General features: G+C 40.7%; 1 protein-coding gene across 2 annotated transcripts; it reads right to left on the bottom strand.

Moving 5' to 3' along the window:
* Positions 1–15,012: 15,012 nt before the first annotated feature.
* On the bottom strand, positions 15,013–20,914 carry SNRPE (small nuclear ribonucleoprotein polypeptide E). Of its 2 annotated transcripts, XM_032319289.1 has the most exons (5): positions 20,788–20,912; positions 20,254–20,280; positions 18,901–18,963; positions 17,385–17,463; positions 15,013–15,236 (listed from the first exon to the last, which is right to left on the bottom strand). In XM_032319289.1, the coding sequence occupies exons 1-5, from the start codon at positions 20,839–20,841 to the stop codon at positions 15,181–15,183; spliced, it is 279 nt and encodes a 92-aa protein (XP_032175180.1). In that variant the 5' UTR covers positions 20,842–20,912; the 3' UTR covers positions 15,013–15,180. The 2 variants fall into 2 exon arrangements, with proteins under 2 accessions (XP_032175180.1, XP_032175179.1); XM_032319288.1 differs by lacking the exon at positions 15,013–15,236 and having other exon boundaries at positions 17,308–17,463; positions 20,788–20,914.
* Positions 20,915–22,149: the final 1,235 nt, after the last annotated feature.

Below are 22,149 nucleotides of genomic sequence, written 5' to 3'. Positions count from 1 at the left end.
AATTCCACCTCTGGGTATACACTCAAAAGAACTGAATCTAGGGTCTTGAAGACATATTTGTACAACCATGTTCAGAATATTATTCAAAATAAGCTAGAACACCCAAGTGTCTCTTATGAATAAGCAAAACGTGGTATATACATACAATAATATATTCAGCCACAAAAAGGAATTAAATTTTAACACAGGAGAACATGAACCAACCTTGAAGATGTTCCACTAAGTGAAATAAGCCAGTCAGAAGACAACTATTGTAGGATACCACTTATCTGAGGTACTTAAACTAGTCAAAATCATACAGACAAGAAGCAGAACTGCCAGAGGTGGGGGTGGGGGGTGGGAAGAGGATTGTGGGTGTTATTGCTTAATGGATATAGTTTTACTTTAATATGATGAAGAGTTATATGTGATTAGGATGATTGTACATTGTGAATGCATTTAACATCATCAAACCGTTCACTTAGAAATGGTTAATATGGGGGCACCTGGGTGGCTCAGTTGGTTGGGTGTGCGACTCTTGATTTTGGCTCAGGTCTTGATCTCGGGGTCGTTAAATGCAGTTCCATGTAGGGCTCCATGCTGGGCACAGAGCCTGCTTAATATTCTCTCTCTGGGGCACCAGGGTGGCTCAGCTAGTTAAGTGTTTGCCTTCGGTTCAGTTCATGATACCAGGGTTCTGGGATTGAGCCCTGCATAGGGCTCCCAGCTTAGCGGGAGCCTGCTTCCTCTCTTGCCACACCCCTGCTTGTGCTCTCACGCACTCTCTCTCAAATACATAAAAATCATAAAAAGAAAAAAAATCCCTCCCTCTTCCTCTGACCCTCTCTCCCCACCCTTGAGCTTGCGCATGCGCTTTTACTCTCTCTCAATTAGCTGGTCTCTCAACAAGTCTATAATCAATTTGACTCAACTTTTCCTTACGTGAAGTTGTAAGTTCTTCCCCTAAGAATATATGTTCTAAATATATTCCTCTCTTACTTACTTTACTCTATTACAAATATATTCCTACTCTTTCTTTTACAATATACAATGAGAACTAGAATTAGAAAAATGCTAATAGTTTTAATATATAGAAGCCCACCCAGAAATATATCTTTATGAGAGACAGAAGAGATAAAGAAAGGTGTTCACTGTGGCATAACTTATAACAGTAAAAAAGTTGAAACTATATAAGGAAATATTTCATAAATTATATTTATTAAATCAATGGAATATTATGTACAAAGCCTAAAGGACAGCAGGAAATGGCTACTATAGGAAGCAAGATTGTGGGTGATATTTTAAAACCTCCAAATGTCATAATAAATGGTTTTTAAAATAGAATCTGGAAAAAAGGAACACCCTAGAATTGAATCAAGGTATAAAGACCACAGCAGAAAAGTATTTTTTCTTCTTTAGCTGTCTGAAGGAAATTAACAATAAGAGGAGAAAAGGAAATGCCCTTATTGACCTTCCCTCCAGCCTTTCCTGCTAATTCCCTGACATTGAACCCTAGCCAACAATTTAAAAGGCAGTCTATTACAGAAATGGAATCAGCACTTGGGTTTCCTCTAAGAGGACGTAGGAAGGTTATGTATGGAATGATATTAAGTAAAAGTCAAGAAAGGCTCTATTCAGTAAAAAACTCACACCTCTTTCAAAAAGAATAACCTGAAAAATTATTTCTAACCCAATAGTTTACATTAAATTTTTTAAAATTCCTGAGAGAGATAAGATGGAACTTCCTAACAGTCATACAACGTGAGCTCTGGTGAGTGACATTGACAATGTACTCCAGGGACGCCTGGGTGGCTCAGTTGGTTAAGCATCTGCCTTGGGCTCAGGTCCTGATTCCAGGTTCCTGAGACAGAGTCCCTCATTGGGCTCCCTGCTCAGTGGAGAATCAGCTTCTTCCTCTACCTCTTCCCTCCCTCTGCTCCTGCTTTCTCTCACAAAAATAAATAAAATCTTTAAAAACAAAAACAACAATGTGCTAAATGTTTGTAACACATCTACAAGTATGAACAAAGTGCACAGAAGAGGGAAGAATTGGAAGTATAAGGTTCTTACATCATACGTGCAACAATAAAAGACTATTGATGATAAACTATAGTAAGTTAAAGATGTATATTGCAATCCCTAGGAAATAATGTAAAAAAATGTTTTAAGATTTATTTTATAGAGGGGGCTCCTGGGTAGCTCAAGTCATTAAGCATCTGCCTTTGGCTCAGGTCATGATCTCAGGGTCCTGGGATGGAGCCCCATTAGGCTCCCTGCTCAGTGGGAAGCCTGCTTCTCCCTCTCCCACTTCTTCTGCTTCTGTTCCTGCTCTTCCTGTCTCTGTCAAATAAATAAATAAAATTTTTTAAAAAAAGGGGATTTATTTTATAGCGAGAGAGAAAAAGAGAGTGCCCGCACATGCGTGCTCGAGTGGGAGGGGCAGAGGAAAAGGGTGAGAGAATCCCAAGCAGACTCTGCACCGAGTGTGAAGCCAGATGGGGGGTTCAATCTCACAACCCTGAGATCACAATCTGAGCTGAAAAGAGGAGATGGACACTTACACTGCACCACCCACGTACCCCTATGTAAAATTTTTTAACAGGGTATGGCCAATATGCCAATAGTAGAAATAAAATAGATCATAAAAGTAATCCAAAAGATAGAAACATAGACAAAAAGAAAAGAGATAGGACAAACAGAAAACAAATAAGATAAATTTAAGAATTGTGAAGTATCTGAAATTTCACCCTACTTGCAAGCTAACAAGTTAGACTGACACAACTTCATGGATTTTGGTAGGACACAAGAGACATTTGAATCACAGAGGGCAGGGGATCACTCACAGCAACAGCAGTATCCAGAATACCAGCATTTTGCACTAATTCCCCAAACTGCAATTCCCAAAGAGCAATGCAGCTAGGGCCATATGATACTGACACATGTAATGCGCTGTGTTACTGCAGAAAAACCTGGTATCTGGGGAAATAAATTTTTTTTTTATGTGGGCAATAAGCACGCCTGTTCCTTACTCTAGAGGGAGATATGATCTATCTTCCAAGGCAGTTTGCTAAATAAACATCCGTGTCAAGATAGAAACAAAGGATAGTCGGTACCCTGCTTGCATCACATATAGAAATGCAAGAGACTTATGAAGAAAAGAACAGTCACTCATCCGATGGCAGATTTCAACCAACCATATGAATAATTATTATAAAGGTAAATGATTTAAACACCCAAATTAAAAAACAGAGACTGTCAGATTGGACTTCAACTGTATATCTATAATAAACCTGCTTTGCTCAGTAATGGAGGGAATGACTAGGCAGATAATTAATAATGACAGCGAGGACATGAACAATACTATTAACCAATATGACCTAATATTTATAGAACATTTTCATTTTCCCCAACAGCAGTACACATACTTTTTTTTTTTTTTTTTTTTTTTTTTGTGAGCTCTATGCCTAATATGGGGCTTGAACTCACAACCCTGAGATCGAGAGTGGCACACCCTACTGACTGAGCCAGCCAAGCACCCCAGCAATACACATTCTTTTTAAGTGTATGTGGAATAGTCACCAAGATAGATCATGTTGTGGGTTACCAAAGAAACCTAACAACTTTAGGGTAACTGAAATAAGATACAGTAAATTATCTAAACACAACAGAATTATACTAGAAAACAGTAACAGGAGGACAGGTGAACAATCCTTAAATATTTGGAAATGAATACACTTCTAAATAATTCATATATGAAAGAGAAATTAAAAAGAAACTGAAAATATTTTGAGCTAAATGAAAATACATTACTGAAATTTGTGAGACATGGTAAGATGCTTACATTAACAAATAAATGTTTTGTACCAATAATCTAAGATTCTACCCTAAAAAACTATGAAGAGATCAAAGTAAACTCGAAGCAAGCAGACAGAAGAAAGTAATAAAGCAGAAATTGATGAAATTGAAAATAGTAAAATGAGAGATTAATGAAATAAAAGGCTGGTTCTTTGAGAAGTTCAATAAATATATTTCTAATCAGACTGATCAAGGAAAAAATAGAGAAGATGCGAATTACTAATATTAAGAATGAGGGAGACGGCATCTCTATGGATCCTATAGGTATTAGAAGAAAAAGGAAATACGTACAACTTTATGTCAAGAAATTTGGTAGCTTAGATGAAATTAAAAAATTCCTTAAAAAAAAAAACCCAGAACTCCCAAAGGTCAGTAAGTGTAGTTAACCTGAATAGTCTTTGATCGGTTTCAGTAATTGAATTAGGAGTTAGGAGTAAAAACATTCTGCCATACAAACAAGCTCTAGAGAGGTAGCTGGACATAAGGAATGGAGAGCTAACTGTTTTGAATACAGAGAAGTATTCTTAGGAGGGAATCCTGGGAGGTTAAGTCTGGTCTAAAAGAAACAAACACTGAAATGCTGAAGTCATCAACTTCTATCATACAATGTCTTTTTCACATTGTGCTCCAGTCACCCCTCTGCATTTTTTTTTAAAGGTAGACTCCATGCCCAGCATGGTGCCCAATGTGGGGTCCAAATTCATGACTCTGAGACTAAGATCTGGGCTGACATCAAGAGTCAGATGCTCAACTGAGACACCCCGGCACTGCTGCATTTTTTAAGTAAACTACTCCCAACATGGGGCTCAAACTCATGACCTGAGATAAAGAGTTGCTTGTTCTACTGACTGAGGCAGCCAAGTGCCCCACACCCTCTGCATTTTTTTATAAGACTTATTCATTAGTATTTATATATGCCTATACTATTTTCTCTTGTTGTATTTATTTGTAACACAGTGCCCTAAGCAAGTCTGTAGATTCCTTAAGGTGGGTTATATGAAAAAGATTTCCAAACTGTGGGGGAAATGTATAGGAACCTTCCAGATCAGATGGCTTCACAGGTGAAACATACTAAACATTTAAGGAGGGAACTACATCAATCCTATAAAACTCTTCTAAAAAATAAAAGATGTGGGAAGACTTCTCAACTCTTAGGAAACTACTACATTGATATTAAAACCAGACAAAAACACTGCAAGAAAACTACAGAACAACATCCTAATGAACACATTAAACAAGTGATTTAACAATATAAAAAACAGATAATAAACTATGACCAAAGTATTTATTTCAGAAATGCAATGTCAGTTTATTGGAAGCAGTTGATGCAATTTATCTTATCAGACTTGAACAGAAAAATTGTATGATCTCAATAGAGAAATGGGGTAACAAAATTCAACATCCACTCAAGATAAAAACTCAAAGCAAATTAGACTTGAAGGGAACTTAATCCAGTAAAGATATATGTACAAAACGTTATATCTATATCATACTGAATAGTATCCTTTCTCCCTAAGATCCCCCAATATCAGGAACAACAGACTGTCTCCCACCACTCATACTAGAGCATTCCTAGCCACTAAAGTAAGGTAAGAAAAAGAAATAAATGGCTTCGTCTGGAAAGGAAGAAATAAAACTATTTTCATTTGCATTTTAAAAATTTCTTGCTTCCTCATTTTTTTTCAGACAAAATGATCAGCTATATAAAAGATGCCGTGCAATCCACAAAACACACTACAAGAATAATTGAGTTTAGCAAGGTCACATGATAGAGGGTCAATTTATAAAACTCTGCTTTATTTCTATATACTAAATATAAACAGCTGGAAATCAAATAGAAAAAAAAACAGTACCATTTACAATAGCATCATAAAACACGACATACTCAGAAAGGGATAAATCTAACAAAATGTGTTAGAAATTATATTCTAAGAAAAACTGAAAACACTGATGAGAAGTAAAAGGAAACTAGTCTGATGAACAGATATCCCATGTTCATCAATTGAAGATAGAGATGTCAGTTCTTCATACAATAAACAAGAGTCAAGCAAGCTCAACCAAAACCCCAGCGTCTTTTTGGTAGAAGTTGACAAGCTGGTTCTAAAATCTGTATGAAAATAAATAAATACAGGGCACCTGGCTGGCTCAGTGGGTTGGGCCTCTGCCTTCAGCTCAGGTCAAGATCTCAGGGTCCTGGGATCGAGCCCCAAATCGGGCTCTCTGCTCAGCGGAAAGCCTGCTTCCCCCCTCTCTCTCTGCCTGCTGCTCTGCCTACTTGTGATCTCTGTCAAATAGATAAATAAAAATCTTTGGGAAAAAAATACAATCTATATGAAAAAACAAAGGCCGTAAAATATATAAACTAGTTTGAAAAGGAAGAATACAGCTTATTTCAAAGCTTACTATAAAGCTACAGTAACGGAGACAACGTGGTACTAGTGAAATGATAGACCTAATGAACAATGGGATAAAGTAGGATCCCAGAAAAAGCAACCCACACAGTTGGTTAAGTGCTCAAACTATATGGGAATACTGGTCATCCCTCAGCAAAAACAAAACCCCCCCTCAAAATCTGTATCTTACATCATACATAAAATTAACTCTGGATGTAATTATCTATGAATTCTAGAGGCATCAGAAAAAAAGCTTTGTGGGCGCCTGGGTGGCTCAGTGGGTTAAAGTCTCTGCCCTCGGCTCAGGTCATGGGATCGAGCCCCGCACAGGGCTCCCTGCTCAGCAGGGAGCCTGCTTCCCTTCTTCCCTCTCTGCCTGCCTCTCTGCCTACTTGTGATCTCCGTCTGTCAAATAAATAAATAAAAATCTAAAAAAAAAAAAAAAGAAAAAGAAAAAAAGCTTTGCGATCTTTGGTTTGACAAAGAATTCTTAAGACACAAAAAGCATGAGTCATCAAACAACAATGGGATAGGGGTGCCTGGGTGGCTCAGTGGGTTAAAGCCTCTGCCTTCGGCTCGGGTCATGGTCTCAGGGTCCTGCGATCAAGCCCCACGTCAGGCTCCCTGCTCCTCAGGGAACCTGCTTCCTCCTCTCTCTGTGCCTGCCTCTCTGTCTACTTGTGATCTCTGTGTGTCAAATAAATAAATAAAATCTTAAAAAAAAGAAAGAAAGAAAGAAAGAAAAATGTGATAAATGAGAACTTTGAGGGGCGTCTGGGTGGTGCAGTCGGTTGGGCATCCAACTCTCGATTTTGGTTCAGGTCATGTTCTCAGGGTTATGAGAGCTAGCCTCCAGGGCTTGGGGCTCAGTACAGAGTCAGTTTATCCCTCTCCCTTCCCTTCTGCACCTCTGCCACTCAAGTGTGCTCACTCTCTCTCTCCCTAATTTAAATAAATAAAATCTTTTTGAAAAATTTTAAAAAAAATGAAAAAAAAGATTTTTTTTTTTTTTAAAAAACACTGTAGAGATTACATCCCCGTGACTTACTTATTTTTAACTGGAAGTTTGTACCACTTAATCCCCTTCTCCTACTTCAGCATCTTTTGGACTGGAAAATTTAAGCTCTTTACTGGCAGGAACTTAAATTTTTGCTCAACATCTGGCCCCACATAGCATGTCACAAGAATACAAGATTGGGGCACCTGGGTGGCTCAGTGGGTTAAAGCCTCTGCCTTCAGGTCAGGTCATGGTCCCAGAGTCCTGGGATCAAGCCCCGAGTTGGGCTCTCTGCTCAGCAGGGAGCCTGCTTCCCTTCCTCTCTCTGCCCCTCTCTCTGCCTGCTTGTGATCTGTCAAATAAATAAATAAAATCTTTAAAAAACAAAAAAACAATATAAGATTTTTGCAAAGAAAAAAACCCCAAAACCAAAAAACAAAACAAAAAACCACTGTACAGAAGTGAAAAGACAAGGCACAGAGTGGTAGAAAATATTCACAAAACCCCTAATAAGGATTTTTTTAAAATGCAGAATACAAGCTCTCCCAAAAAAAGAAAAAATAAGACAACTCAATTTTTAAAAATAGATTTTATTTATTGGAGAGGAAGAGGGAGAGCACCGAGAGGGCAAGGCAAACTCTTTGCTGAGCAGACAGCCTGATGTAAGGCTCGATCCTAGGACCCTGAGATCATGACCTGAGCCAAAGGCAGATGCTCAATCAACTGAGCCACCCAGGTGCCCTGGTAATCCAAATTTTTAAAATGGGCCTGCACATGAGCTTTACATTAGTGCATAAGTGACAAAAACTGGAAATAACCCAAAAGTCCATTAACTAGTTCACAGATAAACTGTGGTATATCCATACAATAGAATACTACTCAGTAATAAAAAAGAACAAAATACTGATACATGGAACGTGAATCTCACTTTTTTTTTTTAAAGATTTTATTTATTTATTTGACAGAGAGAGATCACAAGTAGGCAGACAGGCAGGCAGAGAGAGAGGAAGGGAAGCAGGCCCCCTGCTGAGCAGAGAGCCCGATGTGGGACTCGATCCCAGGACCCCAAGATCATGACCTGAGCCGAAGGCAGTGGCCTAACCCACTGAGCCACCCAGGCGCCCTCACTTTTTTTTTTCTTTAAGAGAGAGCAAGACAGACAGCAGGAGGAATGGAAAAAGAGAATCTTAAGTAGACTCAATGTCCAACACAGGGCTCCATCTCATCACCATCTATTACCTTAGCCAAAATCGAAAGCTAGATGCTTAGCCAACTGAGCCACCCAGGTGCCTCCAAAGCATCATAGTACATGAAAAAAGTCAGGCACAAGTAAGTACATATTGTAAGATTCCATTTACAGGACATTCTGAAAAAGGCTTAACTATAAGGTCAGAAATCAGATCTGCACTTGCCAGGAGCTAGGGTTAGTGAAGTGGATTGACTATGAAAGAACCTGTGATGGAAATGTGGATTGAGTTTATGTTAGTGGCTATATGACTGAATATATTTGTCAGATGTCATCTAAGTATACAGGTGTAAAGTGTGAATTTTAGTACCTGTAAATTATACCTCAATAAGCTTGACTAGAAAAGCGCATAAGAGATTCCCCAAATTTGTAATGTTTTGCTTAATGTCAAACGAGTTTACCTCTTCTCCACATATTCCTTTTATTAATAAAAAGATTTTATTTATTTGAGAGAGAATACGAGTGAGACAGCATGAGAGAGACCGCATAAGCAACAGGGAGCCTGATGCCAGACTCAATTCCAGGACTCCAGGATCATCATGTGAGCCGAATGCAGATTAACCAACTGGGCCACCCAGGCACCCCTCCACACATACTCCTAAACAGAGCTTTTAAACTATAAATTATCCTAATTTGGAACTTCTTGTGCATGAGTAATAATTCTTGTGCATTCCTGAGGCCTGAAACAGCACTTTTTATGTATTATCTCATTAAATCATTCCAACAACACTATGAAACTGAGGTTGAGAGGTTTGGTTAATTCTAAAGTTGGGATTTAAACCCAGCTATGTGAACTCCCAAGACCATCTTTCCTTCTATACTTTACTGCCTCCCCAAATCTCCAAAGACAAGGACTAAAATTTACATTCTTCACTGTTTAGCATATATATTCAATAAATGCAGACACTGTTGGAAGGTAAGAAACACAGAGTATCTTATCAGGCAGGATCTAAAGGCTGCTTTTTTGGGCAAAATACTCCCTCCCCCACTCTATTCACACCATCTACCTTCTCTCTGGTTAAGCAACATAGTCCACCAGGAAGAGGCACTCATTTGTTTATTTTCCCCAAGTCTCCTCTGCAATTTCCTAGCCCAGCAAAACATCTCTAACTCAGGGTGGCCCTGGGGATGTGGCTAATCTGTTAATACTCAAGGGACAGCAGTTTCTATGGACATGGAATGATGATCCAAGATCATCTTTCTCAGGAATTATTTTCATAACCAGGGAGGTAAAGATTACTGATTTATAGAATAAAACCAGTCACATCACTTCATTTGTATTCCCCTATGTGGTCCAAGAACATCACTTCAGTTGCCAATTTCCTCAACCATGGCATTTAATAATTCTGGAACAACTGATCCCCTTCCAAAAACAGGTGGCCCTGTTCTGACATTCTTCTCATTTATAATGTTTTTTTGTTTGTTTGTTTTTATGAACAGAAAACCAACCAGGATTTAGTCTCTCACTTAACAAGTTTGGTACTAGGCAAGTTCCAGGTGATTAATTCGGTGGCTCAAAAATCATCAAAGACCAATTTTTTTCCATTTTCCTACTCTGACATCCTTAGGATGCTGGCAGTTATGACTTCATAGTAGTCTCATAGTAAGCTGGTGAGTTTCATTCAGACTGCTGCTTGATGGTTGGCTGGCATGAGGAAAACAATTTTCTCATGTTACTATGGAGGGCTCTTTAGAAGTACGTACAGAATTACTTTTTTCCTATAGAATTATTTTTAATGTGCGTATCTTTTGATCCTGCACTTACACTTCTAAGAATTCAACTCATAGAAATATATGAGTGGACAAAAACAGGTAGGAAGATGTTCTTAGAAAATTCTTATTAACAGCAAAAATCTGGAACAGCCTAAAATATCCACTAACATGGGCGCCTGGGTGGCTCAGTGGGTTAAGCCGCTGCCTTCGGCTCAGGTCATGATCTCTGGGTCCTGGGATCGAGTCCCGTATCGGGCTCTCTGCTCGGCAGGGAGCCTGCTTCCTCCTCTCTCTCTCTCTGCCTGCCTCTCTGCCTACTTGTGGTCTCTCTCTGTCAAATAAATAAATAAAAAATCTTTAAAAAAAAAAAAAATCCACTAACACAGGTGATTACTTAAATTGAGAGGCCCATCAATGGAATACATCACAGCTGTTTAACACAGAAATATGTCCAAGTTTTGTTGGTAAGAGTCAAGCTTCAGGGAGTATACATACAAAAATAAATAAAACTTACCTATGACACCAAAAGCACAGGCAACAAAAGTAAAAACAGATAAGCTAGGTTACATCAAAATTAAAAATGGATGTCCATCAAAACAATCAACAGAGCAAATAAAACAACCTACAGAATGGGAGAAGATATTTATGAATTGTTTATCTGATAAGGGGTTAATATCCAGACTATGTAAAGAACTCCTTCAACTCAACAACCAAAAAGTAACCTGTTTAAAAATGCGCAAAGGACTTACAAAAGACATTTCTTCAAAGAAGACAAATGACCAATAAACATCAAGAGGCTAGCACCACCAATCATTATGGAAATGCAAATTAAAACCACAATGAGGGATCACCTCACAACTACTGAGATAGTGGCTATCAAAAGTAGAAACTAAGTTTTTCCAAGGACAGAGAGAAACTGGAAGCCTTGCGCACTACTGATGAGAACGTAAAATGGTGTAGCTGCTGTGCAAACTCTATGACGGTTCTTCAAAAAGACTTCAGGTATATGCTCTCAAAAAAAAAAATTACAAAGTCGCGTTAATAGTAACGCTAAGACCGTTCCTCAAGAAAAACCGTTTTGGGTCAGGTGCCTGGTGGCTCCAGTTAAGTGTCCGAGTTATTTCTGCTCAGGTCGTGGTCTCAGGGGTGAGACTGAGCGCCATGTCTGGCTCCGCACTGGGCCTAGAACCTGCTTCAGATTCTCTATCTTCCCCTCTCTACCTGTCCCCGACCTCTTAAAAACAAAACAAAACGAAAACCATTTGGGGATATATCCAAAAGAACTGCCAACAGGCTCTTCAAGTGTAGTATTACTCATGACAGCCAAAAGGTGAAAGTAACCCAAATATTTACTGACAGTTCAATGCTAAAACAAAATGTGGTGTATAAACATATAATATTATTTGGCCTTAAAAAGAGAGGAAGGAAATTATAACACAGTGTACTACATGGATGGACCACGAGAACATTATGCGAAGTGAAAAAAGCCCATCACAAAGACAAATACTACCCGGCTCCATTTCTATGAGGTATCTGGATCAGTCAAATTCACAGGAACAGAAAACAGAATGTTTGCAAAGGGTTGGGGAGGAAGAGGGATGGAAGTTGTTGAATGGGCAATTTCAATTTTGCAAGATAAAAAAGTGCAAGAGACACTAGCACAACAACGCGAATGTTTACACAACAATGTGAATGTACTTAACATTACTGAGCTGTACGATTTTACCAAAAACTGAAATTTTAAATAAAAATATCAAATTGATAAACCAAACTACATGTACCTGTAAAGAGCTTAGAAATAACCACCTAACTCCTAATAGTAGTTTTGTACGGAGAATACTAATGGGAAAGGGAAGGACTTTTACTTCGTATCTTTCTGTACTACTAGCATTTAATTATAAATATGCTCTAAGTGGGGCGCCTGGGTGGCTCAGACAGTTAAAGCGTGTGACTCAAGATTTTGGCTCAGGTCAGGATCTCATGGGTTGGCTCCACACTCAGCGGGGATTCTGTTTGAGATTCTCTCTCCCTCCCCTCTCTTCCCATTTTTATTCTCTCTCTCTTTAAATAAATCTTAAAAAAGAAAAGAAAAGAAAAGGGAACTAAAGCATACACCAAGCTAGGATTTTTAAAGTCAATTTTTAAAAACTTTAGTGGATAAAATTTAAATTAAACTCTAGGTACAATAGACAAGTTCTAATGCCACTTTAAAAAAAGTTACCACCCATATCTCCTCACGAAAGCACACCAGGAGTAGGTTATGATTCGTTCTAAAGAGTGATTAATTAAGGAGAAACTCCTGGTGTCACGCAGTTAACAGGAGATGCTGCCATCAGGCTTACCCCAGGAACTGCCCATGATACTTACTAACCAATAATGCCTAAATCCAAATTAGACAAAGATCCACTCTCTAATCCTGGAACTGACAAACCTGATACAATGACAATAGCTAGCGCCTGCAAATACAAAAATCCCAGGGTTTTCAAACTATTTTTACCCTTCTTCTCCCCTACCCACTACTACTAACACACAAGGCCTGCAACAGTACTTAACTTTTCCAGAGCCTCATTCTCCTTCCACCCCCACTTCAAGAATGTTACAAGAGTTAGTGGGTGGTTAGCAAGACCCCCTCAGAAACCAACAGCCATTCCAGAAAAATAATTGCTCACATACCAAGGGCTGCCAACAAGAGCAGCTTCCCAGCAGCATGTTTTAATAACCTTAATGAAGCAGAGAGCAACGCCTCCTATAATACAAATTCTGGTTGGAAAAAAGATCTACAGATTGTGGAAAAGTACAACTTAAAAAGCAAACACCACAGGCTCCAGTAAGGCAGGAAAGCAAGCAGAGATTTCTAAATACAGAGCTCAATTGTAAGAGTTCAGTGGTACCTCATTTCTCTCATCGTTTGCTCTGTCAAAAATAGAACCTTCCATGTCTTGATCCATTCAGAATAAGCCACAGCAGGCACAGCTTTGCTTACACAGGGCAGCCAGGTCAGAAAGGCCACACAGGGAAATGGAAAAGCAGCCAGCAGGTTTTCTTAGGGATTATACTGCTCCGGCTTTTATCCTTCTTCCCAGCTATTTTGGTGCCAAGAAAACTGCAGGGAGGTCTTTGCTCTGAAAAATCTTTTACTAGAAAGACTAAAGCAGTCCCAGGGCTGCAACTCCCTCTGCTGCCCAAGGTTTTCTTTGCATGCTGTCGCAGGTTCAATGCATTTCAAACTCAACTATGTTAAAAGAGCTAAAGTAGCCCTTTATTTCAAAATGTGCCCAAAAAGGCACAGGTTCAAATAGTAGAGGAACCGCTAGAATGCCAACTTCTGAGCTGCATTAATTTCTACACTTACCTACAAACCTGCTCTATCTCTGGAAGGGTTTCTTTTACCTAGTTTAAATTTAAATTTTTTTTTTAAGATTTTATTTATTTGACAGAGATCACAAGTAGGCAGAGAGGCAGGCAGAGAGAGAGGGGGAAGCACGGTCCCTGCTCAGCAGGGAGCGGGGCTCGATCCCAGGACCCTGGGCTCATGACCTGAGCTGAAGGCAGAGGCTTTAACTCACTGAGCTACCCAGGTGCCCCTTTTACTTAGTTTAAATGAAAGTTCTCCATCTCCTTCACAGGCCCTTGGAAAAGCAGGAACTAGAACAGACTTCTTGTTCCCTCTTCACCCACCCTTAAGAATGCCCATCACTGGGACGCCTGGGTGGCTCAGTTGGTTAAGTGGCTGCCTTCAGCTCAGGTCATGATCCCAGCGTCCTGGGATTGAGTCCCACATCAGGCTCCTTGCTCAGCAGGGAGCCTGCTTCTGCCTCTGCTGCCACTCTGCCTGCCTGGGCTCTTTCTCTCTCTTACAAATAAATAAATAAAATCTTAAAACAAAACAAAACAACGTTCATCACCAAAATCTAAGACAGGCCTTATTCGCCTTCCAAGTTCCAATTTAAATAGCACTTAGCCCACGGGAACTGAAGCTATTTGTTTGGCAGTCTGTTTCACTGCATTAGATTTGGTACCTGTGTAACAGCAGAAGCTCCATAATCACTTATCAGCATTCAAACTAGAAATCCCCTGAGATCTTTAAGTTTATTTAAGTAATCCTTACACCCAACATGGGGCTCAAACTTACGACCTCACGATCAAGAGTCACACATTCTACTGACTGAGCCAGCCAGGCGCCCCAAACTAGAACCATCCTAAGGTACTGGGGGAGTAAAAGATTTGTCCACATAATTTGGACTTAAGCAATTACCAGGGGGAGGCACCAACATCTTTAGAGAGAAGAGTAAGAGGCAGGTGTTGCTCCAACTAACACACCATCATTCTGCCCAACAACTCAGCAGCACTGCTTGTGGTCTTTTTCAGGTTACTGATCTCGCCAAGTCTCTGTCCTGGTAACTGTTAACAGACTCATTGTACATGTACTTTTAGGGCACTTTATTCTTTTCTTATACCCAAACACTTCTCACATTGTGATCTTAGTGGTACAAGAAGACACAGAGACCTCACAGTGACCATGAGAGTGCTACGCAGATATGGAAGCTGTTCCAGCATGCCCAGCCTACTGTGGTCAGGAGCTCTTGTGTCCCAGCAGCCGGAAGGAGGCCTGCTGCTGAAGACACACATTAGCGCAGTAACCTCCTCTTCCCTACCACGCAGGGTCAGGGGCTTACCTGTCAGGTAGAACTCCCACTCTCTGCCTTAAGAATCTATACATCCAAGCTCTGGAAAAAAAACAAATGCCCAGAGCAAAAGCCACCCTCCAGAAAACTTAGCTCCCACTGAGTGAAAAGTCTCTATCACTGGACAGAAGAAAACAATGTAAATTTTTAAATAAAAACAATACCACAGCATTTATTGTCCTCTGGTAGTAACATGAAGATAATCAAAACAATACAAACAAAATGTTTTAGAAATACACCCCAACAAAGAACATCTCTAAAAACCCAAAACTACATGGCCTTCTCAAGCATTTCTCACTTCATTGATCATTTCTAGTTGGAGACACTTTGGAGCAGGGTAATATTATCTCCTTTTAGCATGATCCGACCTGCAACACAAAATTTTAAAAAAAAGAAAGAAAGAAAAAGCTATTAATAGTGACTCAGCAAGCATGTAACCACCATTTAGCCTCAGAATTCTGGATCATATTTAAACAATTTTGAAAATGCTTTCTCTCTTGAGCAGGTATGTGAAAAATTTCAAATATCCATATATTGAAAGGCTATTCATATTAGAGCCTATGAACTTCTCTAGTAATAACCTAATGAAGGTAGAGAAATGTTATTTTATGAAAAGTAGCACCATTTTTAGAGTTCTTAGTATATTCCTGCAATTAATAAACCTGTTTGAACTTTATCCACCATTTCTTAATCTTACTTGACCAAAGAATAGTTTTTTCCTGAGAATGTCTATAAAAATTTTTAGGGAACATTGGTGTTGAGTAAAATCAGTCTGAAAAATGCTCAATCAATCCCAAAGATTAAATGGTTTCACTTTTTAAAACCTCTGTAACAGGTAATACTAATATATTCTGCAGGATAAATACTTCCATAGGAATTCAACTCCCTAATTAATTTATAAAGAATAGGATGTCAATAAGGCTAGTTTGCCTTTCATGGCAAGACAAGTTTAATTGTGAAAATCCAGGCTTTCACAAAAATAGCCCAAGGATAAAGAAGCATAGCAAAACACCATACCACTTCTCAGATTCTACTTTCCACATATCTACTTTAGGATCAAGATGATCCTCGGGGTTTGGAAAAAAGAGGCACCTGAAACCTACCACAGATGAAAGTACTAGTGAGCTGTGAACTGGGGCTTTAAACAATTAAAAACAAAGTATCCAAATAAACTCCAAATGAATAGGGTTTTTAAAAGAAAGGACTCAGTTTGTCTTAAAGTCATGAATACTAAAGATCCTTTGTTAACCGGGTTAAGAAATTGCATTCATTATTTAAATATTTCTGAGTTTCTATTACATGGCAGGCACTGAATCAGGCAGCAGTCTTATTAGAGATCAAAAAAGACAGGACTTATAGAACATCTGGTCCAGTGACAGAGACATTAATAAAATAACCCGACTAATGAGTGTTCTACTACAAATTCAGAGAGCACAACACATCTTGACTCCCCCATCCCTACTCCAGTTAAACAAAACCAAACTCTTGATATTTGACATTTGACATCTAAAGACACAGGCAACAGCACAGACAAAGATTTACAGTGGGGCAAATGTGCACATTCAGAGAACTGAAAGAACACAAGCTGGATGAAACTTGGAAAAATGAAGCGGAGTGATACAAAATGAGCAGGGGGCAAAAAGCCAGATCATGAAGAACCTTGCAGAACACATTAAAAGATTTTCTTATCCTCCTAGCAACAGGAAGTCACTGAAGGATTTCAAGTAAAGGACGACCAGGTCAGACTGGTGCTTTTAAAAGATAACTGCGGCTTGAAGAGCGAACTGGAGGGGGATGAAGTAGTTATAAAAAAATCAATCAGTGAAGTGAATGGTGGCTGGTGCCATTCAGAAAGACAGGGAACACTAAAATAGCTCCAAGAGTGTGTTAAGGGGAGGGAAGTGAGTTTGAAATCTCACACGCTAACTTTGAGGAGTCTTTGAAACATTCAGGTAGAAATGTTGAATAGGCTCAGAGAGGTCTAGGGCTACAGAGGTAAATCTGAGGTCAATATATAGATGGTAATTGAAAATAAAGTCTTGGGTAAGTAGCACGGAATGACAAGAAGACCTACGACTAAGTCTTGAGCAGCTCAAAACATTTAATGGCGGGGTCCCAGAGAACAAATATACGGAAGTCTGAAAAGGAATAAACAGAAATGAAAAGTGAAAATTTTGAGTACAGTACCACAGAACCAAAGGAACAAAGTGTTTTAAGGTAGGAGTGGCCAACAGTGCCAAATGCTGTTCAGAGTTTGAGGAAGACTAATATTGACCATTAGTAAATTTAACATCATTTGTCTTCGGTGACCTTGGTGAGAGTTCAGTGGAAAAACAAAAGCAGAAATGGGAGTGGGGTTAGCAGTAAGTGGCAGAGAATTTTAAGAGTGAACTACTCTCCCACACAGTAAATTTTCAAATGCAAACTAAATTTAAACATGGACTGAGTTGCAACTCATTCAATTCTGCAACTGAATAAAACTTGCCACAGTTCCCAAAGGCCATCTGTATTCTTACCCAGTTGTTTTCTTAACTTTGTTTTAGAATGAATCTCTTCGGCATCATCTAATACGAGGTTCATGTACTCATCGAAACCCTAGAAAAATAAGCCAACTGAATGTCATTTTTCAAGTAAAATCCTACCCAAACCACTGCAGATGAATACACCAACCTAGATACAGAAATGCCAACTAACTTCAGAAACTCCTCTTCCACCGATCTTTTAGCTAAAATACCATCTCCCTCCTAAAGCCTTTTTAAATAACAAGAAAGCCAAATGTACTCCAAATTACCTCTGGAACCTTGTGGATTTAAGATTTGATTAGCTATGCTAAGACCCACTGTCCCTATCTTTTATAACTTACCTAATACAGAGTATGTGTGTATACATGCAGATTAACTTCCACTGTCACCAGTCTTCCCATGCTCCTTACAAAACAACTCTTGCTATTACCCATAACATGTTTTTTTCCCCCGTAAACAGGGGAGATTACTAATAGAACCAACAGTATCTAAAGGTATCAAAGTATCCTAAAACTTTTCAGACATATTTTATTTTTCTTTAAAACCTTATTTAGGGGCGCCTGGGTGGCTCAGTGGGTTAAGCCGCTGCCTTCGGCTCAGGTCATGATCTCAGGGTCCTGGGATCGAGGCCCGCATCGGGCTCTCTGCTCAGCAGGGAGCCTGCTTCCTCCTCTCTCTCTCTGCCTGCCTCTCTGCCTGCTTGTGATCTCTCTCTCTGTCAAATAAATAAATAAATAAATCTTCGAAAAATAAATAAATAAATAAATAAAACCTTATTTAGGGGCACCCAGGTGGCTCAGTCAGTTAAGTGTCTGCCTTTGGCTCAGGTCATGATCTCGATGTCCTGGGATCAAGTCCTATATCAGGCTCCCTGCTCAGAGGAGAGTCTACCTCTTCCTCTCTCTCTGCACCTCCTCCCACTTGCACACTCATGTTCTGTGGCTCTCTCAAAGTAGTAAACAAAATCTTAAAACAACAACAACAACAACACATTATTTAGGGATGGGATGTGTGGGAGGTGCAGTTGGTTGGCATCTGATTCTTTCCTGGGATCAGGCCCGGAGTCAGGCCCGGAGTCCGCACTCAACAGGAAGTCTGTTTGAGATTCTCTGTACCTCTCCCTTTGCCCCTCCCCACCTCTCTCTCTAAAATAAATCACCCCCCCACATTATTTAGGATATTCTGTTATCCTGAAAATCTTATTTAACTAACCCCACCCAGCTATATTCAGGTATCACCTAATATAGAACTAATATACCATTAGTTTTCTCCTGACTCTAATTTTATTTCTTTTGTTCCCTCCTTCAAATACTAACATTGTTATTTAATTATCAAAAATTAATTTTCCCTCTTTCCCATCAAATAGAACAATGAGACAAGAATAGTGGCCCTGAAGAACTCTGCTTGGGTTGCGTCTTTGACGTTTTGTACCCTGCTCTGGCTGGGCATTTTTTGTGAAATCATTTTCTGTGAACACACTGCTCCGAGAGAAAACATCCTGGGTACTCACAATGATACAGCCCTCTATCCGCATGTTCACTTGCTCATAAAGCCACACCTGAATTCGAGATCTCTGAAAAAAATGAAAATAGCTATGTTTAAAAAACAAGTACATAAAACCCAATCACTCCAGTCAAACAACAGAGAAATACGACTCCCAAAGAAAACCTTAAAAAGTAAAAGTCAAGAATTTTAACTACTTGATTCATATCCAAGAACTGATAACCAAGACTAGTTACTTGCCAAGAAACATTCTCAATAAATGCTATACTAGGACTAAGTTAATAATTTTCCTGTCATCTTGGGACTCAGTCATATTTCTTACTGCTTCCCATCTCAATGCATTTAGAGTGCAAACTGACAGTGTAGCACAATGTGGTAATTTCCAATGATCAAGGGCTTTCTTACCTGCGTTAGCAAAATCCAGAAGCTAGGTTCCTAGCTTCCCTCACATTTAACCATCTGGGGAAAGACCCTCAGATCTGGTGTGATTAAACATAATGGCCTGGGGCAACTGGCTGGCTTGGTTGGTGAAGCCTGTGACTCTTGATCTTGGGGTTGTGGGCTGGAGCCCCATGTTGGGTGTAGAGATTACTTAAAAAATACAATAGCTTGAAATTAATCTGCTTCCAACTATGTTATCACATACTAAAATTTATCAAGAGTAACAGAAATTACATCTTATTTCCAAAATAATTTCAATACTTTGCCCTACCACCTCGCAGTTTGGGATGCTAGAAATTCCCCCAAAGGAAAGGAAGCTGTCACAATATCCTCCAAGCCTATCCCTCCTCTCTTCCTTTTTGGGCATCTTTTCTATATTTAAGTATACTACCAGCCCCACCCCCCCCACACCTTACTATGTGGTTTAAAGTCCACAGGAGTCTTCTTCCAATGTTTCATCCCAGGGGGAAGAAAGGGGAGAGGTTCCAATATTCTAGCCATAATGACTACCAACAAAAGTACCCAAACACCAGTCGTTTGCCAGTAACTACTTTTTGGAATTAGTGATTTTGGTCTTGCAAAGTAAGGATGACACAATTCTTTCAACGCTTGGGCTGGCATTTCATCACATTAGAGCTTTGCCTGAGCCCCTTCCCCTCAAGCACCCCTCCAATCTCAAGTTTCACTTAATATTGATTTTTTAAAGTAATCTCCACACTCAACGTGGGTCTTGAACTCAAGGCTCCAAGATCAGGAGTCGTGCGCGTGCTCCACCGACTGAGCCAGCCAAGCTCCCCAGTTTCACCGATTAATTTTAACTCGAGAACACACCGAGCAGACAGGATGACACACACAGGCAAATAAATTCACCTTTTAAAGAGGTAATTACAAAACAACAAAGAACATAGAACTTACGTACATTCTGCAAGTATCTGAAGATGAGGTTCTGCACCAGTGGTTAAGGAAAAAACACACGCATAGAGCAGACGGTGCTCCCCAATACCGGTCGATCTTACCTACCCTCACCTCGCCTTTGTTTTCGGAACATGAGATCTGGTGTGCATGACACGAACAGCGTCCAGCCGGGCACTGGTTTCGGGTTCCCGAAAGGTTCTGACGGAATTCCCGCCCACTCTCTTACTCCCCAGCCATTTCTTGGCGCCCGCATCTTCCTCGTCTCCGAGACCGCTAACTCCCACTTCACTCAGTTCCTAATTAAGGCCGCCTTCCTTTCGCTCGTCCGCGCCACTCCTGCACTTCCCACCACAGGGCTCTGCCCAAGCCCACCTCCCACCCGGTCTCAACTACCCGCGCTTTCTCCCGGCCACGGTCGCCCCGGGGGCTCATGGGATGTGGGCCGCACTCCGTTCCCCCAGGCCCGCTCTCGGTCTGCTCCTTCGCCCCCCCGCTTTCTGGCCCGAACCTGCTAGTCCTGACATGCTGCGTAGGATACGATGGGCTGAACCATCACCTTCTGCACTTTTTGGCCCTGGCCACGGTACGCCATGGTGGAAGCCGACAAAGACCGCACGCTATTTCAGAAAGCAACTTCCGGAATAAAGAACCGGAAGCGGAAGTGCATGGCGCCCGCGAGGCGACCTGGGCGGTTCCTGGGAAATGCCGCTCTAGGCTTGAGTGTTGCTTTTCTCTGTGCTCTATATCCCCTGGGGCAAGCCAGAAGACGGCTGTGCATTTTGGAACGTGAGTCAGTCCTACAGCGCCACCTGGAGGGAGCCTGAGGAGGCTCCCGCGGCTCGGTTTCCCGTGTGGGCCTTAAGAGTTGTACCTCCGTTGTGTGAGATGGGTTGGTTTAGAGCTTTTCCCAAGGCCTGTTTCCCTGGAATTTAGGCAGAACGGGCCGCATCGCCGTCTAGAGGGTATGGCGGCGAGAAGCCCCAGCTCCGGGGGCCTCCACACCTGGTCCTCGAAGCCACAAACAATCCGAATTCAAAAGCCAGGCGCTGTTCGCCATGTAATCAATTCCCCTCTCGTCTCCTTTGTGGGGCTTTACTGTAAGGTGGCGACAGGGCAAGGCTAGCGGGCAAGCCCTGATGTCTGATGGCTGGGCCCGATCAAGATCAAGATCAAGGTCGCTGACGCTGTGTGACCAAAGGGTAAGTTCCTCATCCTTGCTGTGTATCGGCTTCGTTGTCACCAAGATGGAGATGACCCTGTCTTTCGTCGCGGAGCTGGAGAGTCGGTGAAGGAGTAGCGTGTGTGTGGACTCAGCCGGGCCTCCGTGTGGGAGCACATCGTTTCCAGGGTAACACAGCTGGAAGGGGAGGAGCTGAAATCTGTTAGGTTTTATCAGTGACTTGTGGCCTGGCAGAAATGGTATTTGACCGGAAAACCCATTTTACAGATGGAGAAACTGACAGAGTTGAAGGGATTTCTCCAAGGGGACCCCGCGTAGGCAAGTGGCAGAATCCTAAGTTGCTTAACTGAGGTCTTCTGTTGAGGATGAGATTAAGGCTGAGCTAGAAAACGCATGGAATAATTATTGGTTTAAAAAAAAAAAAGCCCTCCCCCCTCCCCCAATCCCAATAAAGGTTTATGTTGTCCAGAGAGTAAACAGGGCATTGGTTGAATTCAAAGGTGGTATGGCTGGAAGGAACTCTCAGACTTGTTTCATCTCAGATGCAGAGATGCTAAGCTACTCTTGCACTTTCCTGTCTCTGAAGTCACCATTCCTAAACTTTTGGGGATTGATCCCTATAACCAGTCATCTGATTATACAACTCATGAGATTTGTTTTAGCCTTTATTTTTAAAAGATTTATTTATTTTAGAAAGAGAGAGAGGAGGAGGGAGGGAGA

Source organism: Mustela erminea, chromosome 17 (genome assembly GCF_009829155.1).
Source record: "Mustela erminea isolate mMusErm1 chromosome 17, mMusErm1.Pri, whole genome shotgun sequence".
NCBI lineage: Eukaryota > Metazoa > Chordata > Mammalia > Carnivora > Mustelidae > Mustela > Mustela erminea.
Note: the sequence above shows the minus strand (reverse complement) of the source record. Positions and strands in the feature narration are given on the sequence as shown.

What these genes read in the sequence shown, in the direction of transcription:
- SNRPE (XM_032319288.1), bottom strand. Translation starts at nt 20,841, where the DNA reads ATGGCGTACCGTGGCCAGGGCCAAAAAGTGCAGAAGGTGATGGTTCAG. An exon ending in TCTTCAGATACTTGCAGAAT is followed by an intron (nt 18,964 to 20,253) that starts GTACGTAAGTTC and finishes CATTTTTTTCAG; the next exon opens with AGATCTCGAATTCAGGTGTG. An exon ending in GGATAGAGGGCTGTATCATT is followed by an intron (nt 17,464 to 18,900) that starts GTGAGTACCCAG and finishes TTATTTTTCTAG; the next exon opens with GGTTTCGATGAGTACATGAA.